We start from the raw sequence: 17,091 nt of genomic DNA, 5'->3' as shown, positions 1-17,091 counted from the left end.
TTGATTTAAAAAATTGCAATCCAACGGCAAGGCTCACGGTTGGGCAGTAGCCTTTTACCGCTGAGACTGAGTACAGTTTCGCCCTCTCTGAGGTACAACAAAACCTTTGTTATTGTTTAGATAGTGGCACTGAGGGGAGCCATGCCACGTTCATGACACCAACCACAAAAGATGGATTATCGCTCGGTGGAAGATTTTCACATGTGGTGGTACGAGTAGATCAGGAAGTCGAGGGAGTTCCCTTGGTGCCTCTGTGATGAGATGCAGAAGATCCATGAATCATTCTGCATATTGCCATACGATGCCCTTATCTTGTTCAGAAACCTCCTTACTAGGCATATGGAGGGAAACACATAAACATCCAAGTTGTTCCACAGTCATTGAGAAGTCTCCAGCTTAGGGATGTTGTTAACAGGTTGACTGTTGGATAACCCCACAAAATCAAGACTTTGCTATCTGTTGCTCAAAGGCCATTCAGAGCCTATTATCTGAGTTTTTTCTAGTCAGATTGTCCTCCAGCACATTCTTCTTGCCTGGTAAGGAACGGGCTAACAGGGCTACAAAATTGTCTTCCGTCCATCTCCAGATCCCTACAGCTAGGTGGCAGGGGGATTGTGAAAAGTACCTCCTTGGTTATTCATGTACACCATTACTGTGGTGTTGTCGCTTTTCTCTGTACCACAGAATGGCCTGAATGGAGCTGGTGGACTTACTCCAGGGCTAAGAATGTTGCCCTTATTTCCAGAAGGTTTTATGTGGCAGTGTCGCTCGGACTCAAACCAGAGTCCGGAGGCCCTGTGGTGCAATAGGTGAGAACCCCCTTTCTTTTGAGGCATCTATAAAGAACATTAACTCCCGGGAAAGATTAAGAAGGCCTACTCCCTTGAACAGATTTGTGTCGGACACTCACCAGCTCATATCTCTCTTTTGCTCTGACCCTATTGGAACCATAATGTTCAAAGGGTCTAAATGCTGAGACCACGGGGTCCTCAGCAGTCACTGTAGAGAGGGAATGAGCAAGCAGCCGTCGGGTACCAATAACAATAACAATAATAATAATTATTATTATTATTATTATTATTATAATTATCATAAGCTAAGCTATAACCCTAATTGTAAAGACAAGATGCTATAAGCCCAAGGGCTCCAACAGGGAAGAATAGCCCAGTGAGGAATGGAAACAAGGAAATAAAAACATTACATTGGAAGTAATAAACAATCAAAATAAAATATACAGTACTAAGAACAGTGACAATATTAAATTAGATCTTTAATATATAAACTATAAAAACTTAAAGAAAAAAAAAGGAGAAATAAGATAGAATAGCCTGCCCAAGTGTACCCTCAAGTAAGAGAACTTTTAAGACAGTGGAAGGACATAGTACAGAGGCTATGGCACTACCCAAGACTAGAGAACAATGGTTTGATTTTTGAGTGTCCTTCTCCTAGAAGAGCTGCTTACCATAGCTAAAGAGTCTCTTCTACCCTTACCAAGAGGAAAGTAGCCATTGAACAATTACACTGCAATAGTTAATCCATTGAGTGAAGAAGAATTGTTTGGTAATCTCAAATACTGTCAGGTGTCTGAGGACAAAGGAGAATATGTAAAGAATAAGCCAGACTATTCGGTGTATGAGTAGGGAAAAGGAAAATGAGCTGTAACAAGAGAGAAGGATCCAATCTGGCCAGTCAAAGGACCTCTTAACTCTCTGGCAGTAGTATCTCAACGGGTGGCTGGTGCCCTGGCCAGGTGATCCAGACATCTTTGCTACTGCTGAGCTGACAAAGCAGCCTGCGACAGAAAACTGCCCATTTCATACTTTCTATTCTTTCTTTGAACAGAAAGACTTTACCTAGTTTGGTACTGTATTGGTCTTAATTCCTCGATATACTGTACCAGTATTCCGTAGACAGGCATGTACACTCTAAGTGAGTGTTATGAACCAGCGCGCTCTCAGCCACTACCGAAGTACTATGGGGCGAACAAGTAGAGTGGGGGTGTGTCCCCAAGCGGCAATCTCCAGCGAGAGCGATTCCTGACCCACCTAATGGCGAGGCGCACGTTGGCAATGGGCATGTGGCAAGACGAGGATCAGCAAGCACCTGTATAGGTATGCGCTGGTAGTGTGGCAGGCATCTGCACCTCCCGTCTCGCTGCTAGAGCATACTGCAGTGGTGAGTGAGTGCGTACTATCGAGGTAGCGTGCACCTGTGGTGTATGCGATGCTGAAGCATGAAATGTGGGCGAGTAGGCTCTTAAGAGGCCACTATGATGTTGGTAAGTGACCTAGATTGAGCGCAAATCTTCATCAGGCAGAGGAGCTCGCCCACCCACCTCGCTGGTGTTCAGTGAATGGTTGCGCAATACTGCAGTCTGGTTATGCAATCAGTTGCAAGCAACTGTTTTGTAGAGGGTTGGTGAATCTGTCCTCCAACTGCCTTCCATTCAATGGAAGTTAAAGACCAATCTATTTGGTTTGACAGAGAGACTTTAGTGAAAAAGAGGGGAAAAAAAGACGTAAAGAAAGTGGAATCAGTTAAAAACTGAAAGTACATGGGTAGAATACAAAACTGCTACATGTCAATATAACTACCTACTAAGAAGGAAAATAAGTGAATACTATATGAGAAAGATCTGCAAAGCAGCTACAGACATAAATGTAAACGAAAAAAATCTACCTGAGGGATATAGTGACCAGGAACGAGCAAATAATTTTCTAGTATTCTTTAAAAACAAAATTGAAAATACGAGGTCATTTGTAAAGGATACACCGGACACAGATAAAATTAATAAGATTCAACAACATAACACAAGATGACATCACCAGAATTATCGAGCAAAAAAAACAAACTGCGCAATTGATCCTATGCCAATATCTGAAGTAACTGGAGAGAGAAACTTTTCTAGTCTAGCCAAAATAATAATCACAATACCAAATACAAGTATTGATGAATGTAAGTTTCCCAAATCTTAGAAAATGGCTAAAGACACACCAGTTCTGAAAAATGCTCTGGACTACCAGGAATTAAGCTCATATAGATCTATTTTGAATATATCCTTTGTTTCAAAAGTGCTTGAATACACAATTCTTGAACAACTAGTCAGTCACTTTGAAGTGATAGAAGCTAGCTTTACCTGACAACCAATTTGCGTACAGAAAACTCTACTCGCCGGAGACAGCCATCTACTCCGTTGTAAATGATATGCTGGAAATGATGGAGGAAAATACATATGGTGTTTTAATATTACTCTATCTCAGTGCGGCTTTTGATACAGTTGTGCATGAACTGCTACTAAATGATTTACGGTGCATCGGCGTTGAAGGTCAAGCTTTCGTATACCTAAAAGAATGTCTGGGAAATTGCTGGACTGATTCCGCCTGGACTTTGGACGCCATTGAAAAGATCGGACCATGAGGCAGCCGTTAGGCAATAGAGGGACCAAGGATGATAGGTGACCTATAAGACACAACCGTTGCTGAGCTGGAAGCTCTTCTTGTCTGAGGAAGGGTCTTGCTACCTTCCTCAGTCTATGTAACCTGTCGTCTGATGGGAAGACTTTCCGCAGATTAGTGTTGGTGATCATACCTAGGTATACCAGTCTCTAAGAGGGAGGCGGGGATGACTTCTTGAGGTTTACCATAATACCCAGATCTTGGCAAAATGGCAGAAGTCTGCCTTGGTGTTGAAGAAGGGTTGCCACAGAGTCTATTAGCCGTCCAAATATCTTAGGAAACAGATGCAGACCCTGTGAGCCCCAGATGACACTAGGGTAAACACACTTGTGAAGACCTGAGGGGCTGTGGAAAGGCCGAAGCACAGTACCTTGAACTGGTATTTCTTGTTGTCGAGTATGATCCTTAGAATCTTCCTTCAAGAAGGATGAACTGGGATCTGGAAGTATGCATCCTTAAGATCCAGTGTGCACATGAAGTCCTATGGTCTTTCCGTTTGTCTGACCGTGTCTACCGTCTCCATTTTGAAAGAAGTTAGTCTGACAAACTTGTCCAGTGCTGAGAGGTCAATGACTCGTCTCCAACTTCCAGACGTCTTTTTCACAAGAAAGAGTCAACTGAAGTAGCCTGGGATCCACCGAAGACCTCTTGAAGAGCGCCCTTCTCCTACATGGCCTGGACTCCTGCATGAAGGGTTAGCTTATTCACAGATCCCTTCATGTAGAAGCTCGATGGGCCTGGATCCCGAGTTAGTAGAGGGAGAGATGGAATGAATGGGACGCGATACCCTGAACGAATCATGGAGACTGTCCAGACTTTGGCCTCTCCCAGCGGCATTGCAGGCATCCCCAAATGGTGGACAGGTGGGAGGATTGCCAGTCCTAGCAGGTGCAGCCTCTAATACTCTTACCTCACGAGGGGACTTGGAGCCCTTCCACTCTCTAGTTGGAAAGGACTTCTTTGACACCCTTTAAGACGAAGTCAAAGCAGTTGAAGACCTGTGTCAGCAGTTTTGTTGGTTCCTGCTTTTTTTTCTGTGGCGGAGGAGGCCGATAGGGCTGAGGTAGTAGGTTGGCCAGGGCAGCAGCCACCTGTTGAGATACTACCGCTAGAGAGTTGTGGGGTCCTTTGACCAGCCAGACAGTACTACATTGGATCCTTCTCTCTGGTTACGGTTCATTTTCCATTTGCCTACACATATACTGTACTGAATAGTCTGGCCTATTCTTTACATATTCTCCTCTGTCCTCATACACCCAACAACACTTTTGATTACCAAACAATTCTTCTCTCAAGCTACTGCACTAAAATTATTCAGTGGCCACTTTCCTCTAGGTAAGGGTAGAAGAGACTTTTTAACTATGGTAAGCAGCTCTTCTAGAAGGACACTCCAAAATCAAACCATTGTTCTCTAGTCTTGGGTAGTGCTATAGCCTCTGTACCATGGTCTTCCACTGTCTTGGGTTAAAGTTCTCTTGCTTGAGGGTACACTCAGGCACACTATTCTATTTTATTTCTCTGCCTTATGTTTTGTTAAAGTTTTTATAGTTTATATAGCAGATATTTATATTAATGTTACTGTTCTTAAATTATTTTGACATACATCTGGGGTCACACGGAGAGGAAGTGGTATGCGGGGGAGCTGAACTCTCCAGAGGAATCCTCGACATGCTCCAGATAGCTAGGTTAGTAGCGTCGCGGGCTTCTGTTTCAGAGGTCCCGAGTTCGCGTCCCCGCTAAGGCGCAAATAGTGTGAGACCTTCTACTGGGGGGGTACTCTCCAGGGTGGCACCTGGGGGGGGGGGAAGGTTAGAGGGGGCTAGTGATAGTCTCAGCTAGCTCATGGTCGCCCGAGGAGATGATGAAGGTCGTCTCAGGGGAGACTTAAATCCCGCAACTTTAACTTTTAATTGACTGCGCCGGAGGAATAACGTACTGCCTTGTCCAGAGCGTCAAACAAGGAGGGTTCCTTACCGAAAGAATTACCGGACGGAAGATCCTTCGGAAAGCTAGGTGCTGGAGGATTGGGTTTGGAAGTCTGAAAAGGAGAAAGATTAGGATCCTTACCTGGTCCAATTGACAACGGCACGGTTTCAAGCTCAGGCTTAGATAAGTGAGGCCTAGAAGTTGAAGGTTGCAGGACTTTCAAAGGTTCCTTCCTGTAAGGGAACGGACACGGATATTGCTATGCTGAAGATCCTTGGGAGGAAGTTGGATCCCGGCTGACCTAGCCATGGGGGAACGAGTGTCACTAGGACACGAAGACTTAGGACTATACCTGTGCACAGGAAGCTCCTCTTGACAGAGCAGAGATTGTTAAAGTAAGAGAGGGGAACTCTCAAGGGAGGACAACGGAAGTCGTCTCTATGACGATCACGCATTGATCTAATGTCCTGCACTGGTGAGCGGTGATCACAAGCTGACCTGTGAAAGATAAAAGGAGAGTTACAATCTCGCTAAGGCGAGTCATTATCTATTCCTGGCGATTGGCACTTGCGGGCCGGAAGATGACTAGACAAAGCAGAAGATCTAGGTGAACGGCGAGGAACTGGTGAACAATGAGTTAGCAAATGCTGATGTACTGGTGAACGTTAAGGAGGTGGCGAGCGCCAAGAGGTCTGGAAACGGACTGAGGGTGAACGCCTGTGAACTGGCGAACGACAAGCAGCTGGCGAATGACCAGCATTTGGCGAACGACAAGCAGATGGCAAACGACGAGCAGCTGCAAACGACGAGCAGCTAACAAACCACGAACAGCTGACAAGTGACGAATGACTGGTGAGTGCTCCAAGGCTGGCAAACAGTGAGTTAAAGGAGAGTCCACAGATGCAGGCGAGTGGCGAGAATACGTAGGCTGGCAGTGAAACTATCGATCATAATCTTGCGATGGCAAGGGATGAGGCAAGGAGTGATAGTCACGAGGTGATGAGTGACGCTCTCTAGAAGGAGGACAGGCTCAGGGGGATGTGTGACAAGCAGCAAAAAAATGATGAGACTCCAAAAGTGAATGTCTAACGGGCGAGAGAGAAGATCGTTGGTCTCTATAGGAACTGGAGAGATGTCTCCTGACAAGAGGAGAAGGAGAACGTCTAGAGCATCAAGGACGACTATGCTCTCTGGGAGCTCGTCAGTGGCGGTGAAGTTCCTCCGCAGAGGAGACCTGCTCTGCAAGGAGAAGCGTCAGAGGAGAGGCATGATGGCGTCTGAAAAGATCTCTGGAATGGGGTCTCTGGGGGGTACCTCACTCTCGGAAAAGAGAGATGCCCACCTGCAGGAGATACGGACTTTGCTTCACCCGACGGAAGAGCCGGCTCAGCATGTGGGGGGAGCGCAGTCTTCAACAACAGCAGATGCAGCAATAGACGAAGGAAAGGGGCAGAATCTTTCGGCAGTCAAGGTAGACGACATTACGGGATCAAGCTGTACCACACTCGAAGGTGACAAGGGCTCCACCTCCAAGAATGCAAGTTTATGCTTCCTCTCAGCACCAAGTTGAAGGAGTTCCAGCAACGCCTCCTCTGACGGGGGACCAGTTTTACCCAGCGATGGCCAAACCTGTAATACATCAGAGAATGAAAAGGCTCCACTTGAGGGGAGGGGCAGAACTGCTTCTCTAGGGGAAGCAGTCCTGTTCCTCAGACCCTGAGGCTGACCTAGTATTAGCTGGTCTACACTTCTACTCGATTGTTTCCCGGGGGAGACCAATCAAGCAGGAGCTTCAGGAAAAGATTGGGGGGTCAAAGAAGAAGTCCTAGGTTTCTTCACTTCGAGAAAACCCCGAAGGCAAAGAAACTCTCTTAGACTTCTTCTTTTGCCAATGCCCAAAGCTCTCTCACTGGGAGGCAGACCACTCTTGCTATTCAAGGAAGGTGTCGTCCTGATCAAAACACTGAAATAAAAAAAGTGGTTTGTATCTAAGAAAGCTTAGTGGGTTGAATGTTATGAAACACTATGACTTTTATGTAGCTCTCAAGTCCCTCCTTCCAAAAAGAAGTGCCTTAATCTGTTATTCCTTTCTACGTATCGACAGTAGCCCCCTTCACCCAGAAGGGAAAATTAAGAGTATTCGTCAAGTACTGTACATAAAAATTATGAATGTTGTTTATGGTCGGTTACTATTGTGTTAGTGGTCTGTGATGCTGCTCGGTATTCATATTATCTTGCCTTTTAACTAGAAGTATGCTACTGTGTTGTTATATGAGTGTGTGTCATAGACATTAATAGTTCGCAGTAGCAATTGAAATGGAATGGGACTGTGTTCGAATTTAGTCTGAATTGTTCCACCTTATCACAGTGCAGGTTTACAATTGGAAATTTTCTAGACATTGTTATTGTGGGCCCGCAGAAGCCTGCACGGCATCGTATGTGGCCATACTGTTCAGAATTTAATAATTTTAAGTGACTTTGCAGTTTAGTGATGGACAGTTTTTTTTAAATATTCGCCCCAGAACCAAGTGAACATAAAGTGGCATAAAACAGTTTTTTTGCAGTAATAGCCAAACTTTTAAGTGTTGTCAACTCCTAAACCCAGTGGATTGTTCACACAGATTATGAACCACAGTGTTGCGGGGTTCTCCTTTAAGCTTGAAGTTTGTTTCTGTCATAGTCACAAATAAATCTGCATGATACACCTGAGTATGTTGCTGGTCAGCCTGAGGGAAGACAGTTATAAGCAAGTTTGCCGGGATCTTCTAGTTTTTCCGCATGAATTGCAATCCTTGTTTTATGAACCCTTTGATCGGGAGGCAAGCTACAGGTATTTGAATGTATCCCAAATAGGTACACGGTTAGGTGTGCCTTTGTTTATACTTGTACCGTATTGGAATACTTATGAGTGTCCCACATGTGAATAGTTCTTGTTTTTCTTTTTTTTTGTTATTCAAATCTTTGTTTTCTTTTATCTTGTTATTGTGAGGCTGGAGTGTAAAGGGATGAAAATGTTTCCATTAAATGCTTAATGGAATTTGACAAAACAATGTTAATGTAATCCTAACATATTTTTTCTTTACAAATAAATATTTTTTTGCTTGTTTTTATGAATACAGCATTTAATTTCAGAACCTTTCACCATGATGTCCCCTTCTTAGCCACTGTTTTTTCTTTTTTTAAATCTTTCTAAGTTATTTATAATTTATTTTCCAACACTGTGTCCTGTTATCAGTACAAACAATTGGTCCCTTTCACCTAATGTTCTTATATTGTACTTCTATCCACCTAGCCCAATGACAGGGAAGATAAAAAGGAACTAAAGTTCTAACTGGCTCCCCTTGCCCAGAGCTCCGTTCTCTTGACCTGTTACCTAGATTTTGGGGTATTCCACCGTTGTATATTTTTTGCGTAGTGAACGTTGGGTTGTGGTCGGCATTCGGACACTAGGCAGATCGGGTGCTACCTCTGGCCACAGTCCGCAAACCACTACAACGCCACCCTAGGAAGGACGGACACATTGAATGCAGGTCCGTATCAACAGGGGGGCATGAAAGTCCCACAGGAGCGGGCATAACGGTCAAGGAAAAAGCACAAACACGCTGAAAAGAAAAACCTTAAAAAGCAATTAAGTCAGTAATGGCAAGTCAAAAAGGGAGGAGAGCAGCAGCGTCCATTCTCCACAAAGACAAACCAAAAGTGGTTATTCATCCCGGGTGTGTGAATGAGCAGGGTAGCTAACTACACCCCACACTCCCCCTACCTAGAGGGTGGATGGTTAACCCTCGCTAAAAGTCTTAAGGATCTTCTTTCAGCTTCACCAAAAGTAATATCCCCTTTAAATAGCATTGGTTTGTGTTAGTGATAAAACAAATGGATGAATTGAGCAACATTCATGATATAGGGAAAAGAATCTTACCTTCAATGCCCGAATTCTTTACCGAAACTTCCCCAATGTTAATAATCAACGGCCTTAATATGGACCAGTCATGCTCTGCCGTCAATCTGCTTTGAAGTACGGCAGCTAAAACTGAAGAATGGCATGCCAAAATACAGCTATGGGCCAGTGTCTGCCTTCCATCATTACTTACAATCACAACATCACACAATTCATTCTTACACCGAAGTTTCTGTCAAGAGAAAAAGCATACTCTTATTAGTGGTGCCAGGCAATAAATCACATTTATTGTAAAAAATACAGTACTCCTAATATGACAAATTCGAAGATAATTTGTATTTTTCCTAACCATACAAACCTTAGCTATTTACTGAGGGTTTACCTTTTAGCGCAGCTGAAATGACGAGCCAATAGTTTTAACGAGGGTTAATTAACCCCGCGCTAGTTAGCGGGGAAGGGTAGCTTGCTACCCCTCCCCCCTCCACACACCGGTGACTTGCTTCACTTCACTTAGAGGTAGGACTTGACTTGGGGGTCAGGGATGGCGGGCACATATGTGTAAATAGCTAAGGTTTGTATGGTTAGGAAAAATACAAATTATCTTCGAATTTGTCATTTGTTCCGTAACCAAAATACAAACCACGCTATTTACTGAGGGTGACTTACCCCTTAGGAAGGGTGGAAAGTCCCCAGCCTTACTGACTTCGGCTTGCCCGGGGGCTCGATCCCTCAGTGAGCAGCACTAGAGAGAGGAAGCCCCTGTACCTCACAAGTTCCTAGCATCGCTAGGAACGAGTGGCCTACATAAGCAGTGTGAGGAGAGTGTGACTCGTCCTATGAAGTTGACCTTGAGACCTTCAGATAGGAATTCTAGGATAGGACGTTCCCCATACCACCTCGTCAGGGTATGAGAGACGCAACAGTATTAAGCTTAATACTAGGAGCACAAAGAAGCATGGGTTACCTGCAGAGGTCGAGGTCAGCTATGCGAGGACCAGGATGCTGCTTCCCCAAGAGAGGGGAGAATGAAGAAAGAAGTAAGGGTCAGACATACTCTTTCATTCACGCAGACTAAGACCGGGTAACAACGCCCTCAACCTACTGCTACTTGTCCAAAAAGGAGCCTGAGGTTAGACCAGCTGTTGTGCAGCCACCACAGGGCCGATAGAAAACGTATCGAGGCTCCTGTGGGTCACGTCTTGCAGGTAGTGGGCTGTGAAGGTCGTTTGACGCTTCCAGACCCCAGCTTGAAGTACCTGCGTCACAGAGAAGTTTCTCTTGAAGGCCAGGGATGTAGCAATACCCCTGACATCGTGGGCCCGAGGGCGACGTGACGGAGGAGGGTCAGGATTCAGGGCATGGTGGATAACCCTTCGAATCCAAGCCGAGATGGTGTTCCTGGTGACCCTCCTCTTTGTCCTGCCTGTGCTCACAAACAAAGCTCGCACATGAGGACGGACTGCAGCTGTTCTCTTCAAGTAGTGCCTCAGACACCTCACTGGACATAGTAGCAGCTGGTCTGGGTCGTTTGTTACAGAACGGAGACTCACGATCCTGAAAGAGTCGAACCGAGGATCCGGCACTCCAGGATTCTGAGTCTTGGCCACAAACTCAGGGACGAACCTGAACGTTACCTCCCCCCATCCCCTTGAATGGGCGATGTCGTACGAGAGACCATGAAGTTCACTAACTCGCTTGGCCGAAGCCAAGGCGACTAGGAAAGCCGTCTTCCAAGACAGGTGGCGATCGGAGGCCTGGCGTAATGGCTCGAAGGGAGGTCTCTTAAGAGACCTGAGGACTCGAACCACGTTCCAAGGAGGGGGTCTCACTTCCGACTGGGGGCAGGTAAGCTCATAGCTACGTATGAGTAAAGAGAGTTCTAGCGATGAAGAAATATCCACGCCCTTCAATCTGAAGGCCAAGCTTAAGGCTGAGCGATAGCCTTTCACTGCCGAGACAGAAAGGCGCATTTCTTCTCGCAGATACACGAGGAAGTACGCTATTGCTGGAATAGTGGCATCGAGTGGAGAGATACCCCTTCCACGACACCAACCACAAAAGACTCTCCACTTTGCTTGGTAGACTCCCTCAGAGGACCTTCGCAGGTGCCGAGACATTCTCTCCGCAACCTGTTGCGAAAAGCCTCTCTCCGCGAGGAGACGCTGGATAATCTCCAGGCATGAAGCTGAAGCGAGGCTACGGCCCTGTGAGGGACGCCGGAGTGGGGTTGTCTGAGAAGCTCGTGTCGTGGAGGAAGCTCCCTTGGGAGTTCCGTCAGGAGTTGCAGAAGGTCCGGAAACCATTCCGCGTGATGCCATAGCGGAGCTACCAGAGTCATGGAACAGTTGACCGATAGTCTGGTCCTGTTGAGCACCCTTCTCATCAGACAGAATGGTGGGAAGGCGTACACGTCGATGTTGTCCCACCGTTGCTGGAAAGCATCTTGCCAGAGTGCCTTGGGGTCCGGGACTGGTGAGCAGTACAGGGGCAGCTTGAAGTTCAAGGCTGTCGCGAACAAGTCCACCGTCGGGGAACCCCACAAAGTCAGGACTTTGTTGGCTATCTGAGGATCCAAAGACCACTCGGTACTCACTATCTGCGAAGCCCTGCTCAGACTGTCGGCGAGCACATTCCTCTTGCCTGGAATGAAGCGAGCTGATAGTGTTATCGAGTGGGTTTCGGTCCACCTCAGAGTCTCTACTGCAAGATGGGATAGCTGTTGCAAAAAAGTGCCTCCCTGCTTGTTGATATAAGCCACTACCGTGGTGTTGTCGCTCATCACCACCACGGAGTGACCCGCCAGGGACCGTTGGAACTGCTGAAGAGCCAGAAAGACGGCCTTCAATTCTAGCAGGTTGATGTGTAGGCACTTTTCTGATTCTGACCAAAGGCCTGAGGCCCTCTGGTTCAGAACGTGCGCCCCCCACCCTTCTTTTGACGCGTCCGAAAACAGAGTCAATTCCGGGGGGAGGACGAGAAGACTCACTCCCTTCCGCAGGTTCTCGTCGGCCAGCCACCACCGCAAGTCCGTCTGTTCCAGAGACCCCATTGGGATCAGAATGTCCGGGGAATCGGATCCTTGATTCCACCGGGACTTGAGCCGCCATTGAAGGGATCTCATCCTGAGGCGGCTGTTTGGAACCAGACGGGCCAGGGAGGATAGGTGGCGTAAGAGACGCAACCACGATTGGGCGGGGAGTTCTTTTCGCCTGAGGAAGGGTTCCGCCACCCTCCTCAGCCTTGCTATCCGGTCGTCTGATGGAAAGGCTTTGTGGAGATTGGTGTCTATTAGCATGCCTAGATAAACCAGTCGTTGGGACGGCTGCAGAGAGGACTTCTCGAGGTTTACCACGATCCCCAGATCCTGGCAAAGATCCAGAAGCCTGTCTCGGTGCCGAAGAAGGGTCGACTCCGAGTCTGCTAGGATCAGCCAATCGTCCAGGTAACGAAGGAGACGATGCCGTTCCTGTGCGCCCAAGATGAAATCAGGGTGAACACTCTGGTGAACACCTGAGGAGCTGTGGAGAGACCGAAACACAGCACCTTGAACTGGTAGATCTTGTTGTCTAGGCAGAATCTCAGGTACTTCCTGGAAGACGGATGGATTGGGATCTGGAAGTACGCGTCCTTTAGATCCAGTGTACACATGAAGTCTTGTGGTCTCACCGCAAGTCTGACCATGTCTGCTGTCTCCATGCTGAACCGGGTTTGTTTGACAAACCTGTTCAGAGCTGAGAGATCGATGACGGGTCTCCAGCCTCCAGTAGCCTTCTCTACAAGAAACAGTCGACTGAAGAAGCCTGGGGAGCCGTCCACGACCTCCTGGAGAGCACCCTTCTCGAGCATGGTCTCGACTTCGGCCTGAAGGGCCAGCCCCTTTGCCGATCCCGTGGCATAGGAGCTCAACGACACTGGATTCGCTGTCAGGGGAGGTGGAGATGTTGTGAACGGGACGCGATAACCTTGGCCGATCACTGAGACCGTCCAAGCATCGACCCCGTGTTGCTGCCACCTGCGGACGCAACGCTGAAGGCATCCCCCCACAGGTGGACATGCAGGGGGACTGCCACCCCTAGGGCTTGCGGCCGCGGCCACCACCCCTAGGGCTTGCGGCCGCGGCCGCCACCCCTAGGAGTCTTGCCTCCCCTGGAGGACTTACCGCCCCTCTTGACCTTGGCTGGAAAGGGCTGGGGCTTAGACACCACTTTCTTAACTGCCGGTGCCTGTTTGGGAGCCTTACAAGGCTGTTGCTGCTGTTGTGGCGGGGCTGGAGGCTTATAGGGCCGAGTTGTAAGGGCCCTGTGGAGGAGGGAGTCCGTGCTGGATTTCCTTCACCTCTCAGCCGTTCACTCCATGTCTTGAGGCTCAAACAGGCTCTCCCCCAGAAGGGAAGCATGTCGGAGCCTACACACATCTACGACGGGGACCTTCGGATGGAATCTCTCGGACACAGCATCGCGACGCTTCAACACCGAGTTGGCCCACAGGGTGGTAACCTGGTGCGCCAAAAACTCGATGGAGCGGGTGCCCGAGAGCAAGAAGGTCTCTAGGGCCTTCCTATTGGTCTCCTTGGACAAGTCCTCCGATCGCAATAGGATGCCCAGAGATCCTAGCCAGAAGTCCAGCCACGAAGTGGCCTGCATGGCACACTTAGCGACCTTCTCGTGGTTAAGGATCTCTGCCGCCGAGAACGACACCTGCCGGGCAGAGAGTTTCTCAAGGGGAACTCCCTTCGCCAGCTCCTCCACAGAGTGATGGAGAGGAAGAGCGAGGTTGTGCTCACCCAGGATCTTGAAATACCTCCTCTGCTGGAGGCGAGGAGGAGGGATGAGCTTATTCCCGGCAGTGGAACGACTGGAGGAGGCAAGAAGTGCGAGCTGAGCGTTGGCCCTAGCCCTGGCACTCTTCAGCCCCCGAGACCAGGGCAGAGCTGCACTGGTCTTAGGGGCCTTCCGAACGTCAAACACTTCATCCAGAATCGTGTCTTTGACTTCACGGGGGGCGATGACTGGATCCGTAAGCCCGTTAAGTTGCCTTATCAGGCTTAGGACCTGCCAGAAGGCATGTTCGGATTCTTGCTGTTCTCCTCCCTGCGGGCTGGCAGCTAAGTCTCCTGCCCCAGGAATCTCTTCCTGGGGTGATACGTGGACATTACCCTGGGTAGTCGTGGGTTCCTGACGAATCCTTGCAGAGGATTTAGGGACGGTCTCGGAATCCTTGGGTTCCCTCCTGGGAGGGATACAGGATCCCAACAACGAGGTTCGAGGGGCCCCTTCCTCACGAGACGATTCTCCTGCCTGAAGCGAAGTCTCCCCCCCTGGTGCCGAGGGGAAGACTACCGCCCCACTGAACTCACCTGAGGACGGAAAGGCCTCGTCCACGGGAGAAGGAGAGAGTATTCGTGCAGGAGAAGGGACCCTCGAGACCGACCTCTTGGGAACCAACTTCGCCCTAGGGGAAGTCACCACGAAGTCCACTCCTCTCTTTCTCTTCAGCGTAGGAGAGACAGCCACTGGTTTGTCACCCTGGCCGGCGAGTGCTGGTTTCATAACCCTCACTAACGCCCGTGCCAGAGGACCAAACCAAGTCTACTGCTCCAAGGACACAGAGTCCGAAATCCTCGCTAAAGGGAAAGGGATCGGGCGATCCTTTGGAGTGGACACGACGGTACCTGCCTGAAAAGATGGTGGGGAAGAATGCTGTACTAACCTCTCCTCGTCCTGCACTACCAACCTGTGTTTGGATGGAGGTGATCCCGAGTGCCGTCTAGGAGCACGCGTTCCTGCTGCTACCACCGGCTGCGGAATTCGCCGCGAACGATGGTCGCGCGAGGGCGAATGGTCGCGCGAAGGCGAATGGTCGCGCGGGAGCGCGGGCGAGCGATCGCGCGGGCGCGCAGGTGGATGATCGCGCGGGCGCACAGGCGAGCGGTCGCGCGGGCGCGCAGGCGAGCGGTCGCGCGGGCGCGCAGGCGAGTGGTCGCGCAGGCGAGCGGTCACGCGGGCGCGCAGGCGAGTGGGTGCAAGGGTGGGCAGGTAAATGAACGCGTGTCCGAGGCGACGAACGCAAGCGTTGGCGCGACGGCGAGGGAACGCGCTGCCGCGTAGGTGAGGAAGATCGCTGACAATGTAGATCCACAGGCGATCGATGACGAGCTGGTGAGTGCAGTCGCTCAAGTTGGCGATGGCGCGATGTGGCATGTCGACGCACTGGCGTGCGATGGTGAGCAGCATGTGCAGGTGAATGACCACGTAATGGTAAGCGATGGCGAGCAGCATGCACAGGTGAATGATCGCGTGATGGGGTGCGATGGTGATCAGCATCCGCGGGAGGGCGATCGTGCAGGGGCGAGCGATGGCGAGCAGCATGCGCAGGAGGGCGATCGTGCAGGGGCGAGCGATGGCGAGCAGCATGCGCAGGTGGCCGATCGCGTGATGGGGTGCGATGGTGATCAGCATCCGCAGGAGGGCGATCGTGCAGGGGCGAGCGATGGCAAGCAGCATGCGCAGGAGGGCGATCGTGCAATGGCGACCGATGGCGAGCAGCATGCGCAGGCGGGCGATCGCGCGATGGCGAGCTAGAAGCTGGCGAACCATGTTCCTTCAGGAGCGTTGGAGAACGTTGGCGCGCTAGCTGTCGCTGTTGAATAGGCGATACTAAGATCGCCTGTGCGCGCTGGCAAGCAGGTGAACGCTAGCGAGGAGGTAATCGCTGGCGCGTAGGTGATCGCTGGCGAGCTGGAGATCGCTGGCGAGCAGAAGGTCGACGCGTGTCATGTGAAAGGACAGGTGGCGCGGCGCGTTCACGAGCAGGAACTGGGAGATCGCTGGCGCGTTGGCGAACATGTGTTTTTGATACACTCGCAGCACGATGTTGCGTAGCCACAGGACCAGGCAGATGGTGAGCAGGGAGTTCAGCAGGAACTAAAGGGTGGTCAGAGACCGCAGGGCGATGGTCCTCAAATGAGCGCTGACGCTCGTAAGAGAGCTGACGAGCAGGAGAGCGCTGGTGAGGGGGGCGAACATCAGGAGAGAGCCGACGGGCAGGTGAGCGTCGGCGAGCAGGAGAGTCTTGGCGAGCAGGAGATCGTCGACGAGCAGGAGAGCGCTGAAGATCAGGAGAGCGCTGGCGAGCAGGAGAGCAGGAGAGCGCTGGCGAGCAGGAGAGCACTTGTGCGCTAGCACTGCTCGCGTAAGGGAAGGACCCCTTGGCCCCGAAGGGACCGTTGCCTGTCGGGTGACGAGTTCTCCAGAAGGCGAAGATCTGGAAGGAGATGGTGAGCGGTCTGCAGAGAGGTTCAAGGAGGGCGGAGCTGTAGGTTGAGGCTGACGAGGAGAGTCCCCCCCGGAGGATGAAGACCCAAAAAGGCGCCTCTTAGTCCCCCTGTAAGGGGAAGGGAGGCCCTTGTGGCGTAGCGGACGGTGAGCCTTACGGCGGAGGCGGCCTCGGGGAAGATCGTCGGGACCATCGGTCCTCCGAAGGGGAGTCTCCGTTAAAGCACTTCCCTCAGAAGGAAGCTGAGCAGCAGCCGAGACCGAAGGACTCACTTCCCCCTTCGAAGGATGTACGGAAGGAGGAGGAGAGCCTTTAGCACCATCACCCGCAACAGCACCTGCGGCGGAAGGCCCAGCCACGTCGGAGGCCTCTGTCACCACGACGTCGACAATAGACAGAGGGTCTACCTCTGCTACCACCGGCGACTGCTTAACAGCGGCCCCCAACGAGACAAGGTCAATAAGAGCGACCCTGGAGGGCAAGCCCTTAAGCCCCAGGGACGACCAAATCTGTAAAAGATCATCACTGGATAAGGCA

The 17,091-nt window shown here is 50.1% G+C and overlaps 1 protein-coding gene across 3 annotated transcripts in view; it reads right to left on the bottom strand.

Moving 5' to 3' along the window:
• The window catches only part of LOC137631762 (uncharacterized), a 334,578-nt gene that overhangs the window by 186,622 nt on the left and 130,865 nt on the right, over positions 1-17,091 (bottom strand). For all 3 annotated transcript variants that reach the window (XM_068363705.1, XM_068363704.1, XM_068363706.1), the window contains exon 3: positions 9,301-9,511. In XM_068363705.1, coding sequence (XP_068219806.1) covers positions 9,301-9,511 — 211 coding nt within the window. The remainder of the gene's footprint in view (positions 1-9,300; positions 9,512-17,091) is intronic.

The sequence above is a fragment of the Palaemon carinicauda genome, chromosome 40 (assembly GCF_036898095.1).
Source record: "Palaemon carinicauda isolate YSFRI2023 chromosome 40, ASM3689809v2, whole genome shotgun sequence".
Taxonomy (NCBI): Eukaryota; Metazoa; Arthropoda; class Malacostraca; order Decapoda; family Palaemonidae; genus Palaemon; species Palaemon carinicauda.
Note: the sequence above shows the minus strand (reverse complement) of the source record. Positions and strands in the feature narration are given on the sequence as shown.